This window comes from Sebastes fasciatus, chromosome 8, assembly GCF_043250625.1.
Source record: "Sebastes fasciatus isolate fSebFas1 chromosome 8, fSebFas1.pri, whole genome shotgun sequence".
Taxonomy (NCBI): Eukaryota; Metazoa; Chordata; class Actinopteri; order Perciformes; family Sebastidae; genus Sebastes; species Sebastes fasciatus.
This window is the reverse complement of record NC_133802.1, coordinates 1,202,676-1,218,797: the sequence shown is the minus strand read 5'-3', so window position 1 is coordinate 1,218,797 and position 16,122 is coordinate 1,202,676. Positions and strand designations below refer to the sequence as shown.

Genomic DNA, 16,122 nt, shown 5'->3' with positions numbered 1-16,122 from the left:
CACGGAGCAAGTCACTGCATTTCCTACAACACTGTCCAGTAAAATGTTTTAAAATAAAAGCCTTGTGTTAATAAATGAAGGAATTCTGTCCACAGAAAAAACACTCGAGGGCTTTTATTTTGACACGAAAGCAGGAATAAAAAAATTAAATCTTTACTTTCATCATGTCTGTGACATATTCTACAGATACAGACACTGAAGCTGTAGTAATGTTGCTGGTATGATGTCAATATACAGTCAAAAAGAACATTTTAACTGTTATTGTCTGTGGAACAAACTGCCTCTCCACATCAGATCTGCTCCCTCTACAGAGTCTTTCAAAGCACAGCTCAAGACCCACCTCTTTTCTTTGGCTTTTGAATGTACTTGAATTGTGATGACTAATTGGCCTTTTATAATGCTCATTATAACAGTCTTTTACTCATGGATTTGATCCTGGTCTCTGTCTGTGAGATTTTGTTGTCTGCACTGTTGACCTGTTTTTATTCTGCCTTTGTCTGTAAAGCACTTTGGTCAGCTCATGTTGTTTTAAATGTGCTATAGAAATAAATTTGACTTGACTTGACTTGAGTATTGCTGTGAACAGCTTGGAAAGGCGTGAGTGTATAGGTGGTTCGCGGCTTCGTAGTGCTACTGTTGGAAACCCACCTCGTCCGTCAACTTCTTCATAGATCTAACCTCTTCATTTTGCTTTCAAAGTGCACCAGATTGATGCATTTACCTTTAAAATGTACAACATTTTCTTACGACCCATTTTCTTAAGACCCGCCCTAGATGATCTGAGGTCCACACACCACAGTCTCACAAAATCCTGTGGGAAACACTGGTGTAGCCTGTTGTCATTTGTAGCAGAGCAGTGTCTCATTTTGTTAACTAGAATGGCACTCGGAGAGCGCAGACCTCCGCCAAGCTGCCCGAGTATGATTCGCTGTACGTAGCGGAGCATCGAAAAAACTTCATTCAAACTGGACAGAAACAAAGTAAAACTCACCTAAACCGTCGTCGTTACTCTTTCCAACAATCACCAAGTGTGCTTTGGTCCAACTCATCTGTGATTTCACAGAGTTTAATGTGAAAAAACGCTGAATCTACAGGTGCCCCCCCCACCTCCCTCCACCCCCCGCTCTCTGTCTGTCCCTCTGTAGGCAGAAGGAAAGAGGCAGGGTGACGCGTTATGAACACGTCATCAGTTACACTGCGCATGTCTTAAAGCCTGTGGTGTTAATGCACAGGCTGAGCGGAGTTATTAAAAAAAATTCCCGAAGCCGGATCATGATCTGGATCACCACCAAAATCTAATGAATTGTTCATTGTGCCACACACCACCCCTCCAAAACATTTCATTCGAATCCATCGCAGACTTTTGGAGTAATCCTCCAAACGGACAAACCAACAAACCAACAAACCAACAAACCAACAAACCAGACCTTCGGCCTTGGCGGAGGTAATAATTACTAAAACAAGCAAAGTGATTTGTGACAATCAACACCTTGGTGAGATTCACAAAGTTTGGGCACCCACTGGCAAAAACATAAATCGGCGCCTATGTGTGAGTGTGCATGTTATTATGGCAAAGTGTGTGCTTTTGTGTCTGCGTGTGCATCTCACACAGTCAAGAGCTGCCAGAACTGTACAGCACGCGTTACGGTTCCACCCGTGTGTTTGTTTGTGAGTCTCTGTGCAAACTTCCCAGCGTGCCTCGCCGAGTGTGACGTACCAGGGTTTTGTACTCGATCTGCTGGCGGATGAGCTTGTCTTCACTGAGGGAGTAGCGGGCCTCTCCGGTGATGGCGTCGATGGGCCCCTTCTCCATCTGCTGCTTAATGGCGCAGTACAGCATGAACAGAGGCTCCCCAGCACACTCCTGTGATCACACACACACACACACACACACACACACACACACACACACACACACACGCACACACACGCACACACACACACACACAGACAAAACCCACAGATTCGCACATGAGAGAACATCACCGTGTAGGCACACAGAAAAAAATCACTCGACTGAAAACACCTCCAAGTCCACATACTGTAAATATCTGATAATGTGCAATCACACTTTTAATTTAGAAACGACTAAGATGCACAAGTTTATATTTGTACGTGTAATCACACACAAACACACAGACTGTGCATGTGTTGCTGCTTGGTGTACTAACCTTGAGGAATTTGTGAAGGAGGAAGGCGAACCAGTTTGTGAGCATCTTCTCTGCAACCGACTCCGTTCTGGAATTACATAAAAAAAAACAGGAAAAACCAAATTGAACTCTATTTTTTTCTCGATATTCCAAAACCTTTAGATAATACAAAAGTTGTATAATTCATGAGGTTATGTGCCAGACTTCTGGGAGCTTATCTTGGCATCCTGGGTGGGCGCATCCTGCCGTTTGGTTTCGCTTGTGTGCCGCCTGCAACGCCGTGGTCACAGTGAGTGAGCAGAACAGAGAGGGCATCTGTGTGTGCGTGCACATGTTAAAAAAAGTGTGTGTGATTGCAGGGATGTGAGTGTGTGCGAATGTGTGTGTGCGTATTCACGTGTGGTTGAACACTGCGGGACATCAGCAGCTGTGACAAGCCTCAGCTGTTGAGAGAGACGAGTGCTGTCACAGCCAGGTAACGCCTGATCACAGCCAAAACGATCTCCTCTCCTCTCATGTCCCCCTCTCCCCTCCCCTCCCTTCCCAGTCAATCACACATGGAGGTACAGCTTGCTGCTGGGCTTGATTGGGCATGAAAACACACAAGTGTGCGATGACCTCTCGACTGTTTCCACCGCGGAGCTCATGAGAGGACTGCGTGTACCTCTTTTATGATTCCTGCTCATATCTTTCTGTGAATGCCAGACAAACATCCCCCCTCTGCCTCATTAGCACTGTCGTGGAACACTACAGAAACAGAGGTTAGATTTACAAGAAAAAAGAAAAAGGCAGAATACCAAAGAGCCAGGTGGGAATGGTTAACGAGCATGAAGCACAGATGAAAGGGTTAGTTCTGTGCAGCTCGTGTGGACAAGCACCTGAGGTGAAAAGCAACAACAAGCTCCCAGCTCATCTTTTAACTACAATTACCGCCTCGCGGTTGTGTGCCTCAGCCAACCAGTCAAGTTGCAGTTTATATCCAAGCCTGAGCAAAATGTCTTAACTTCATAATTTGATCCTGTTAGACACCAGTGTGAAATTGTCATAATTAGCATATGAATTCTTGTTATGTCCAAAAATGTGTTTTGTGAGGTCACAGTGACCTTTGACCGCCAAAGTCGAATCAGTTCATCCTCGATTCCAAGTGGACGGAATTGTTGTTGAATTGTCCTGTTGTTCAGGTCCGCACAAGAGTTTCCAAGCGAACCAAAATGCAGGCTGCCTCTGCGGGCATTTGTTGAGATGGACACAGGTAAACGAGGTTAACATGAGTGGGAGAGGACTGACCTGGACTTCAGCAGAAGTCCGATGTTTGTTTGACATCTGGGCCGAAGAGAACACGCAGAATATGCTAAATAAAGTCCACAAATACAGTGACATTTCTAAAGTCATAAACAGGAGGAGAAGGGATTTGTGTATACAGTAGTCCGCAATTCCCTGCATAGAAGTCTCGAGACGAAAAAGATACATTTGCTCGCTTTTTATTTGGTCTGCTTTGATTTGTGAAATTGAATCAAACTAAATAGAAAACGAACCAAAAGTATCAATTTCACTCGGATTCGGACTAGCCAAACAGACTATGGTTTGTGAAAGTGCACTAAAGTCACAGTGACCTTTGACCACCAAAATCTAATCAGTCCATCCTTGAGTCCAAGTGGACGTTTGTGCCAAAGTTGAAGAAATTGCCTTCAAGCGGACATACAAACATACGGACAGACGTATGGACAGAAAACCTGAAAAAATAATGCCACTGGCGGCCTCAGGCCGGCGCAGAGGCATAAAAACCCTTCTGCCCCGCTCTCTTGCTCTTTTGCGTTCTCCGTTTGACACCAATAACCAAACTGCTTTGGACTACATATGGATTTTACAAGCCCGCTCTTGGTCCACACACCATTATCACTGCTATTACTCACGCTAGCTCTAACAAAGCTGCTACACACTAATCACAAGTTAAGGTGCCATGATAAAGTGCCCCATATGAGACTGCACTGCTGTCTGCAAGACAGCATGTGATTGTCACCTGGCTGCAATGATCACTCCAGCTTGTACATCAGCGTTGACAATCTAAATGACAATGAGTTGAAAAAGAAAAGCTGACCTTCTTAATGTAGCAGGAAATGACTGTGATTACTATGGTGTATATGAGAGCGGGGCCTTACAGTGCAACGTGCTGAACTGGGGATTAGCAGGAATCGAAGCAGCCAGGTATTAAAGGCAAGCTGGAAGGCTTTCATCTCCTCAGAGCTAAATAGGGTATGATTATACCTATTCAGCCTCTGAATGGACCTAAAGGGAAATTATGACTATTATGGAGATAATTGCATGAAGTTGTGTTTGAGGGCTATAAGCAAAGAGTCTGGGACCGACGCAGCAGTCCCTGAAGGATTGTCTGAGCCGGCGGAGGTTACAACATTTTAGTCACCGAGACAAGAGAAAGTGTCAGTCATTCTTTCTGTCTCATTAAATTGAGACAGAGTGAAACTTCTTCTCTCTCTTTCGCATGCAAATACAGAACTCTCCTACAGTAGCAGGACAGCGGTGCAGAGGTTAGATTTTGTTTCGAATGACGTGCGGTGGAGTTGTGATATTGTCTCCCGCACGCCTGGAGGCTATTCCTCCGAGAACGAGACTGCCGGCCAGTCTCTCGGCAGCTCGTCGAAAGGATGGAGAGCATGGTGACAGCCTATTTGAAGTGCGATGTGCCAGCGGGGAGAGATGTAGATTAGTTCACCCAGTTTCAGCTACAGAATGAGAGGGAATAAACATTGCTATAGAGCTGAAAAAGTGCAGGCTCTTGTGAAATGTGTGCGTGCACATATGACGGCATCCTCTTTGATGGCACACAAGGTCTACGCTTCTTCCCTCTCTGTCATTCTGACACATACAAACACAGACGAGAGTATACATACTAGGGCTGTGAAAGAGATAATAACACCTTAACGCACATTCATTTTAACGCCACTACTTTCTTTAACACATTAACGCAATTTGTGATTTTTAGTTTGTAGCGGCCTCAGTTTTAAAGCTAGCATATGAAACTGTAAAACCTAAGGAATCCATCGGTACCAACCATGTCATGCTAGCTTGTCATGAAGGAGGCTAAACATCGCTCCAAACTTTTGTTAAAGTTTGGTGAGGAAAAACTGGCATGGTCCTTTTCAAAGGGGTCCCTTGACCTCTGACCTCCAGATATGTGAATGTAAATGGGTTCTATGGGTACCCACGAGTCTCCCCTTTACAGACATGCCCACTTTATGATAATCACACGCAGTTTGGGGCAAGTCATAGTCAAGTCAGCACACTGACACACTGACAGCTGTTGTTGCCTGTTGGGCTGCAGTTTGCCATGTTATGATTTGAGCATATTTTTTATGCTAAATGCAGTACCTGTGAGGGTTTCTGGACAATATCTGTCATTGTTTTGTTTTGTTAATTGATTTCCAATAATAAATATATACATACATTTGCATAAAGCAGCATATTTGCCAACTCCCGTGTTGATAAGAGTATTAAATACTTGACAAATCTCCCTTTAAAGGGACTATTTGTAACTTTCAGAAATGCTTCTTAACAGCGACACCTGTGGCCGTGAAATCAACGAAAGTCAGCGTCGAGCTCGCGCTTGCTCGCTCTAAATATACCTGAACGAGCATCGCTCAAAACAGTGAGGCGACACACAAAAACACTAAAAGCACAATATCACTCCATATTTCAGCTGCTTGGCAGTAATGTTAGCTGACCAGACGAAGGTCTCTCCATGAACATGATTTAGATCTGATCCTAGTGTTGGCTTTTAGTGCCTCAGCGCAGGCTGATGCAGCGGGGCTCTGCAGCGTGTCTCCCTGCTCTCTCCGCCCGCAGCCGGAGAGAGCGGGGAGACACCGGCACCCGGTCGGTAACGAGACGGTAACGTTACTCGCTGAGGAGCTCCGTCACTTCACAAGACACGGGAAACCTCTGTTGGTCTGGAGGAGCTGCAGCAGTTATTTCTGCACAAACGTCCACTGAACATTCACTAGATATTCTCAGAGCTAAACTAACTCTTCTGCAGTGAGGAGTGAGCGCGCGTTCACGTCTAGAGGTGGAGCGAGCTGAGAACGCGCGCGCTCTCTGAGTGAAAGCAGGCAGGCAGAGGAGGAGAGGCAGCGGCCACAGGCGAACGCGCATATGCGAGCGCGCATGTGTGGCGACCCGCTACATTTATACACTTAAAAATGTACAAATAGTCCCTTTAAGGTTCATTTTGAACAGATAAAAAATGTGCGATTACTCGCGATTAACTATGGACCATCATGCCATTAATCGTGCTTAAATATTTCAATCGATTGACAGCCCTAATACATACATAAAGAAAGACTAAACAAGCTAAACCTTGACAATGCTGCACAACAAAAAAAAATACTTAATTTCCAAACATAAGCAGTCACTACAGCTTGACGCTAGATTTTCACGCTGAATAAACCTAAATAGATTTTTTTGGACAATACCCCAAATCCCTCTGTAATTGTCCTCCTTTTTCTATGAGAACCCCTCCCCCACCCCCCACCATGCTTACCATGCGCCCCTCCCAGCTTGTATGAAACTTGAGTGTGTTAGAAGTTAATGGAACCTATTAAGCATTTTAATAAGCTCAGCAAGTCCCGAAAAGGGAAGTCAAATAAAGCCTTTTTTTGTGGGGGGCTGCGCCGACTCCCCCTTTAATATCTCTCCTTTTGAATGTCGGAGGGGGGAGATGCACTTTGTTCCCCTCCTTCTCCTTTCCTTCTTGTCCTCCTCCTCCTCCTCATCTGCCTCCACTTCCTCCTTTCTATTAATTGAGTTTCATTAATGAACATCAGGATTTCATTATCCCACATAGTGTTTAAGAGGGTCCTCACATCCCCCCCATCTCTGGTCTCCTAATGGCAGCTCGGGTGGAGGGTGGGAGGGGGAGGAGGGGGCTATATTAGCAGGCTGTGGAATGTCTTTCAATGAAACTAATGCCAAACACAATACTCCCTCTCTTAATAACTCTGTACTCCATTGCTATGCATGGGCGGAAATCTCATTACAAAAATGCTGAGGAGAAAAATAATACAAGATTGAAAAGTCTCAAGGTGATAGAGGCAATGTTCTGTGATCCCATTAAAAGAACATTATAAAGAAGAGAAAGAAAGCGGGTACAGAGAGGTGCTGTGGCGAAACTTAAGAAGAAGATGGAGAGAATAGAGTTTAATGTGAAAAAAGAAGTGGCTGGCCATTATAGTGTTCTGGTGGGGGTCATCATGCACCATCAGTGATAATGGACGGGCAGAGATAGAGGCTGTGAAATGACAACAGATGCGAGAGGGGTTGGGATGAGCGTCAGAGAGGTAGGGCACCCGGAGAAAACCAGCGCAGGAACATATTTCACTAATGTAGCAAAAATACAATCCAAACACCATGAGGTGCAGCATCAGTTCCACTTAGCGCGCAGGAGAGTGAGGAAATCAAACACATTGTCAAAGCTTTGGATATTGCTTTCAAAAAAGCTTTTAGGAGGACGCGAGTGTCTGCGAGCTAAAATCTTTCCCCATCAAGACAAAGAAAGCGGAAGGCATATCGAATCTTTAAATACCAAAGAGACCGGAGTTTCTTTTGAGGAGCGTGCCTCGGAAGAGCACGAGTGCACCCTTCAAACGTGGTTCCAGGAACTTAACTGATTGAGGATATTATATATCCGCTACATAACGGCAAGGCGCTGTACATGCCGTAATTTGTTTTCAATGGACTGGTGTGACGGATGGTGAAATGGGATCTAACACTTAAACAGAGCATAATAGGAAAAGAGTATGTGCCTCAGAACAACTGCAGACTAATAATGCAGACTGCTCTCTGGCATTCAAACACATCACGCCCACCGTTACACTCAGCCAATACATGAGCCAACACCTGCTGCATTTGTTGTAGTCTCAGTAACTATTATGCGGTTAACTACTTCCTCAAATAAAGGACAGCGGTTTGTTTTCCAGCCTGCTTAATCTGCCAAGAGGCTTTTCACAAGCATTCATTTTCATTCTATGATGTACAGTCGGCCAGTTGTTCATTTCTGGCTGGACCGCGGAGGGCCAGCCTTACAAACGCTAAAGTCTGTCACTGAGTGACTGACTGAGTGATGAAGAAACAAGATTGGTTGGCCAAGTGTTGGAGTTTCCTCATTGGCCGTTGCTCTTTCAAAATGAAAAAGGCGGGAACAGTCCTTTATGCAAATGAGCCCGTCCTGCCTGACGCCCTCCGGCTCACAAAACATGGACCAAGCTGTGAAATTATGCGATCTAGTTCTAAAATGAAATGAGATTCAGCAGTAGCATCGCCTATTTCTCACTTTCAGAAGTAGATTTTGGTGGATTGTTTATAGAAAGTTTATGAGCAGACCGCCATGTTGTTTCCTGTTTGAAACGGCGAGCAGAAAACCAGGGACCAATCAGGTGCCTTCCATGAGAGGGTACGTCACCGCTTGAACTGCTAGTTGAGTGGAGCAGCGTGTCCCCTATTGTCCTCGCCTGACCTGGTGGACATGTACCCCTCACCCCCACCTCAAATCGCCCACTGATGATATACCACTTCAGCCCATTCAACTCCTTTCAGGAAAGGAACAGAAATTCAAATGAATGGAAATTTCATGAAGCCTGTGAAATGCATATTTATGAACCACTATAAGCATATTAGGCGCTACAAAGTCTAATCTACAGTCAGCAAAATGGACCAATCGGATCTTGGCGGACACTCAACATAAATGAAGAAGAGCGATGTTATTTTAACTGCCATTTTATTCAATCTACCTTTAGCCCTGCAAGCTAGGTGAGAGAGCCACATTCCTCATTGCCTTTTATCACAAATCTGAAATGATTATAGCCATATCTATATTTAGGACTCTGTATTAAGCTAAGAGTGTAGCTACTGCAGACTGATGGAAGTTAATCTAATATTACCTTTCCCAATAAAGTGTAGATAGCACATCAGCAATTAAACACTCAAATATGAAAACAATACTATCAGGAGATAATCTGCCCATGTGAGAGACAGTACGTGTGAGAGGAATACAGAAAATGGGCATACAGAGATGGAGAGAGGCAGGCAGAGGCGCAGTGTTAATGTTAATCAGAGGACAAGTTCACATGCAGCATCTTCAGAGTGCTGCCCACGGAACTTGGAAAACACTCTGTGGAAAGCCTTCAGAACTCCATTTCATTTGCTGTTCATTAGATGTTTAACTGTAATTCTGTGGTTGAATCAGATACTCCTCCACATTCTCAACCTTTCCCCTCATTTTTCCTCTCTTCCTCCTTTCTCCTCCTGTCCGCCCTCTTTCCCTCTGTGCTGTGGCTAGTGATGGCACGCTACTCCATCTTCTCACCGCAGAGGACGGGGCTAAATAATTAAGGGTGCCTTGCTTTTGCTGGAGCAACCACATTGTACCACACTGCTGCTGCTGTGTGCCATAGCTTCCCTCTGCACCATGTTCACATACTGTACCTACACTCTCTGTTACGCACACACACACTATACAGCACACACACTCTGAATAATACTTACTGTAAGGCTTTACTGCAGAGTTTCCACTGTGAGCAACCATTGGTTAAAGGTGCTCTATATGATATCCAGAGCATTAATATAGCAGCAAACAACTACAGTATTTGTTATGTAAAGATATAGAGTAATGTCTACCTGAGCAGAGAATGAAGTCACTCTCCCTCTGTGTGTGTTGTAATCGCATGCTTTTAGTGCATGTTCGTGCATGTGAGCGTGCCCCATTTGCTAGCTCATGGCCGCTGCTCTGCACTGCTCTCATACGGCGGTTACAGCTGATTGGCGCTGTTGAGGAAGCGTAGCACCCACCTTCCGCCCCCACCCCCGTTAACACTTTTAGCTCTGTCAGCACTTTTAGCACCGTTAGCTACTAGTTGCCGGCTCAGCCGTTGCTATGTTGAGAGCCGTGCGGAGGCAATAGAAATGCTCCCAATCTCATGTTTAGCACCTTTAAGTTGTAGACTTGGTGTCAGTCCTTGTATCGAAATACCTGTCAATCAATCTGAGAATGACAGTGGTTTGAATCCTTTGCTATCTAAATGTAAACAGAAGATTAAGAACAGATTGTGTTTTTAAAGAACAAGTTTGGTAATTTCTATATCTTTCTTCCCAGAAAATCCCAGAAAAATGCACATACAATAAATGACCATACTAACAAGTATTTTTACCTGTGTCAGCATAGCTTACTTCTTCCTGTGCCATAGAAAGTCAATGTTGACCCAAAACTATTAAAACCACACAAATGAGCCACACCGTTACACTCACATGTTCCTCAGTCAAAAATATGTGATCTTATTTTTTACAAGCACTGGAGTAGTAGACTATATATGCATGTTTGGGGTCTATATCTGGGATTGGTCATCTGGGGAATGGTTTTACATTACATTGCCGATACCAGCGATATAATTGACCTCAGAATAGATTTTATTAAGTGTGTTTGTGAGAGTCAAAGTGTGCCAGCACATGAGTTTCTAACAGGGGATTTCCAGCTGGTCAGGGGGAGAGAAAAAATCATGGAACCCATCAAAAATACACAGTGCCTGGAGCGCATTGGACAACGCCAAGGTGGTAGCTGTTACTAAACAAAACTGGGGGGTCGCAAACACCAACGACACTCAAAAGATTGAGAACCACACTGCTTTAATGAACAAGTCTGGTGATATTCTACATCTTTCTACATTTATGAAGTATATTTTCGTGAGCTGTTTTTAAAGATTTATGTCTTCAATAAGAACAAATGGGTTTGGGTTTGGAGAATACTGAGAGACAAACTAACGCTTTGTTAGTTTTGGTCTTTTTATGGCTTTTGTTAACCATAACAAACATAAAATATCTCCAGCCTTATCCTTTATTATACAACCATTCGCATCCATTGTACACATTAAACATTGATGACTAATGCATGTCACCGAGGGATCATGAGGGTAACATGCTAAAACACCATGACAGATAGAACTATTTTTGTATCTTAGTCTGTAATACTTGTGAGATTATGGTTTTCTCTTAAAAGGTCTGGTACGCTAGCTTGTGGACATGTTCCCCTCTAGAGACGAGCATTCGATGACAGCTGAGCGGCGAGAGAAGCAAAGTTTTTCTCCGCTTATGACTCAAACTTGGGATGTACTTTCAACCCACTGTAATATAAATGAGAACAGGAAGTGGGTCGGGTGACCTCAAGGTTCTTCCTGTATGTTGGCTCTCTCCTGTAGCCATGTGAACTTGTAAGCTCACTAATAATTCATTCAGAACAACATTCAGAGTGACCCCTACTTCTACTAATCTACTGAAAGTGCAACTGCCAACACAGTTTTGTTCATTGAACCAGTACATCAGGATGCTCTTTTCTAAGACACGCAACATGCAAACAGATAGCTACACATGGACGCCATCAAAAAGCACAAGGATCTATTTACATGCCAGAACAGGGGGGGGGGACTTAGCCAACACAACGGCAAGAATTTCACAATCCTATTATATGTGATAATGGGCCGAGGAGAGACGACAGAAAAGACAACTGAATGGGAAAAAGGCAAAAAAGAAAGCAGAGCCCAGCAGCCGCACTCTACGCCCTGCGCAAACACAATTACTGCTTTGAGACGTGCTCAATTTGACTATCATCACAGACATGTGTGTGTGTGTGTGTGTGTGTGTGTATGTGTGTGTGTGTGTGTGAGAGTCAGCAGGCTGGATTGACTGTCGGCTTTTCTCTAAATAGGCGATGAGGAAGACAACAACAGCAAAGAGCCATGTCAAATCGATAATCCCATAAATTCTCCAGGAAAATGGGGAGTGAAATGTAAAAACTATGGGATGTTTAGCCCCCCAGGCTACGACGGCAGGACCCGAGGATTACGTACCACTGTGTTCCTAATAAGAGAGGATAATGAAAACTTGAAAGGTGACGTGGGGCCCTGCTGTCATGTGAAATAACAGCTTAATCCAGGTCCATTTGACGCTGCGTCGCTTTGGTCCACTTCTCGGTCTTTTCAACCTCTTTCTCTGTTTGCTTCCGTGCACGGTCTTTTCTGTTGGGAGTTATTTACTCTGACTATTAAAGGGGATCTATTATGCTTAAGTTCAGGTGCATACTTGTATTTTGGGTTTCTACTTGAACATGTTTGTTGTTGTGATTGGTCAGCCGAACCAAACTTTTTGGACACTGCTTCAGCTATGCTCTAGCAAGCTTTGTTTGTTTGCCCACTAGGGAAAGTGTGTTATGTGGTGACATCACCACGTTACTTAAGAAAAGGTGGGACTTTGAGCGAGGCGTTACAGGCAGTTCAGGAGCAGTGTTTCTGTGGGAGAGAGTAACTCCCTCTGGTCTGGACTTTGGGCTTTGTAAATTTGCTGACCTTTGACATGCACAAAAACTATATAACATACTAGGACTGTCAAAGTTAATGAGATATAACGCGTTATTACGAGGGTTTCTGGACAATATCTGTCATTGTTTTGTGTTGTTAATTGATTTCTAATAATAAATATACATATACATGCATAAAGCAAGCCCATTAGCCCACTCCAATGTTGATAAGCGAATTAAATACTTGAAAAATCTCCCTTTAAGGTACATTCTGAACAGATAAAAGATGTATAATTAATTTGCGATTAATCGTGATTAACTATGGACAATCACGCGATTAATTGTGATTAAATATTTTAATTGATTGACAGCCCTAGAAAAAGCACAGAAGCATTATAGGTCCCCTTTAATGTGGGGTTTTCAAACAGAGACACTATGAGGGGACATTAACATGAGAAGGAAGGTGTTGTTTGAAAGTACAGCAGCTGCCTGCTCTCACTGTCTCTGCTTATTAGTCATGCAAACATAATCAAAATCATGTGGAGAGCAGTCAGGCTTGTTCACAGAACTGTGCTTTGTACATTCTGTATCTTTTTGAGCTGACTATTGTCCGTCCTTTAACCTGTTTCTGCACCTACAGAGCCACCAAGCCAGCTGAGGACACTTGAGCAAGGACTTGGCAGGTGTTTAAAGTTTTAGCACCTCACCCCAAATCCCCCGGAAAACAATGTACGGTGGAGACACAGAGAGTTACGTCGTTGAACCGCTTCTGAATGTTTCATAAGGACCCCGAGCCTGGAGGATAAGTGAGACTGACATTGGCATTGAGAGAGAGCAGGGGGAGAGACGAGAGCTCGAGAGAGAATATGGAATTATGCAGAGAATTCAGATGTTTGTCGTGATGTGAAGAGCGCCCGGCGTTTATCTCGGCATACTGTAGATGTACTGTTAGCACTCATTACAAGCCTTATTCTGTGAAGCGGGAACACAGGGGGGAAATCAGAATGCATCCACCCACGAGAAAAAGAGGGAAGAACATACAGCTCTAAATCAATCCCCATCCATCTGTCTATATGCATCAACATCCTCCTACAGCCTTCTTTACATGGCTTTAGATGAGGACTGCTTAACTATCCTCTGAGCGCAGGATCACATATTTATAGATACAGTGACACAATGTGTTCTTATTCTTTCCGACTGAAATTAATTAAATCAAACAACTGAAACTGTTTTGTACAGCGTTACTGAGGATTAAGGGATTTCTAGAATATGATCATGTTGTTTGTTTTTATTACTTTATGTTAATTCCCTTTTCCTTGTACTTGTTTAATCATTTCAAAGTCAAAACAGTCAAATTCCATCTAATTAGTTTCTAAAACAAGTTTGTCTTAGTTGACTGCTGTAAAAAGGCTTTTAGGGTGATATTTAGGGGAGAGTGGGGTAAGGGCCAATTTTTACCTATGTTGTCTTCTGGGCAAGGAAAAGGGAGACGGAAGTACAATTAAAACATCTACCATTATTTTAGGATGTCTCCTATCAATTGAATTTATAAGAATGTATCTATGAAGGGCCCTGAAAATATGACTTCTGGAAAAAAAAGTGTTCCTGTGGCTCAACTTGCCCCAGGTGAAAGTGGCAGTAGGCAGAATATTTTTGGCATCATTGGGCAAAAATTCTATAATAACCTTTCAGCATATTGTAATTCAAGTGTTCTGAGAGAAAACTAGACTTCTGCTCCTCCTCATGGCTCTGTTTTCAGGCTTTAGAACATCTAGCCCGTGACGGCAGACTTTGGCCAATCACAAGTCATTTCAGAGAGAGAGCGTTCCTATTGGCTGTTCATTCAACGGAGGCAGCTGTCAATCACTCGCAAACTCCGATCAAACGGTCAAACTAGGTAGCGCTGATCAAATATGAATTAATATTCTGTTACTGTAATGCCTATTTCTCACGTAAAATGTTTTCAGAAACATCTTGTAGTGTACTGTTCTCATTTTACAGCTGAACAGTACACTACAAGATGTTTCTGAAAACATTTTGATCGGAGTTTGTGAGTGATTGACAGCTGCTCAGAGACAGCAGGCTCCAGCTCGGCTCTGATTGGTTGTTTTCCTCCGGTCTGTGAAATCTTGCCGATGCCGTTAGGAGCACCGGAGGACACCGGATTATTTTCAGATTACCTGTCTCATGCACTACTGTCAGGATATAGTTTTATAAAAATAACTTTTTTTAATCATGTTTGCTCCATTTCTAGCTACTGCTGCTTTATCTACAAATTCTTCTGCTTCTCCCCCCCATAGCCAGATAGAAATATCGGATGCTTCCTGAACTATGGTCACATTATAACAAATTGCATAATTGCACAGAAACAAACAATTTACCCACTGGCTCATCTTACCCCACTCTCCCCTACTGTTTAATTAATACATCAAATAAATAATTCTAAAATCTAGTTGCCACCAGCTGAACTAAGCCCTCACATCTGGACAGTGTGCTGTGTTACCTGCGCAGCAGCAGTTTGGGATGGTTCTTGCTCTCCAGGTTGCGGTCGATGAGGTCCGACAGCAGGTGTTTGAGGACGTCGGTGGCGTACTCCAGCCGCCCCTGCAGGGCCGTCATTATAAGCGAGGCCACGTTGCCGCGGTCCCTCATGGAGAACGAGCGCTGCATTTCCAGCGTCCGGATGAAGGTGAGCAGGAACAGCTTGTTGTTGATGAGCTGGCCGAACAGCTTCAGGGCCTTCTCCACGTTCTGCTGGCCATTCCCCGACACCTGGACAGAAGAGGGACGGAGAGCAATGCGTGTTCAGTTTTCAGCACTAATTTGAATAATAAATGTCCAGTCATAATTTGCAGTGAGCTGAATGTGTTTTGAACAGGATTGGTGCTTTTCAATTTCCATCTCGACCTTGCCTCACACAAAATAAAGATTTTTTTTCAAAGGCACCAAACCCTCACTCATGTTTCACTCCAGGCAGACAGAAGTTCCCACTCATGGTGAGTAACTGAGAAGATCTTAATCAATTATTGACCCGGGTCTGTTGAAAAGCATTGTACACCGAGTTAGCTGCCATTTCACTTTCAAGTCAAATGTCAAATAACTTGCCCGGGTAAGACAATCCTAAAGTGACAAAACTCACTTTCTTTGTATCTGTTTGAGTGCACGTCACTGTTTTTTCAAAAAGTTTGGATATCTATCTAATTTGGGCACACTGGTATCCTTTTCCCCTCCAGCACTTTGCCGCTTATGGAGGTTACCCTGCAGGGAGAGTGGTAGGGGCAGACACCACTCTCTCCCTAGCTCTCTTTCTACCTCAGTTTGACTGTCTCTTTGCCCTTTCTTCATGCATTTGCTGCCTAGATGTCTCAGTCATCTTCTCTTTCTTGCCCTCCGTCTCTCTTGTTACCTCCAGTTCTCTGAGGACGGGATGATCCTCTATGCCGGGGAAGAGGACCCTCATGGCGTACGTCCTGTAGTCCAGATGGGGGATACCAGCTCTGTCCAAGTCACTGGTCAGCTCATTGATGTCTGTCTGCAGCTCGGCGAAGGCTGGGAGAGACAAGAAAGAGAAACGGGTTAGGAGGGAATACTTGTTGCATGAGAATAAACCGTCCTCCAGTC

At 43.9% G+C, this 16,122-nt stretch overlaps 2 protein-coding genes across 3 annotated transcripts in view; both read right to left on the bottom strand.

Moving 5' to 3' along the window:
• Positions 1-16,122, bottom strand: part of LOC141772133 (plexin-A2-like) — a 323,156-nt gene that overhangs the window by 93,626 nt on the left and 213,408 nt on the right. The gene's annotated exons all lie outside the window — the stretch shown is intronic.
• Positions 1-16,122, bottom strand: part of LOC141772129 (plexin-A2-like) — a 103,253-nt gene that overhangs the window by 37,289 nt on the left and 49,842 nt on the right. For both annotated transcript variants that reach the window (XM_074642801.1, XM_074642802.1), the window contains 4 exons: positions 15,908-16,050; positions 15,005-15,273; positions 2,172-2,238; positions 1,718-1,864 (listed from right to left, as the gene is read on the bottom strand). In XM_074642801.1, the coding sequence (XP_074498902.1) occupies positions 1,718-1,864; positions 2,172-2,238; positions 15,005-15,273; positions 15,908-16,050 (626 nt within the window). The remainder of the gene's footprint in view (positions 1-1,717; positions 1,865-2,171; positions 2,239-15,004; positions 15,274-15,907; positions 16,051-16,122) is intronic.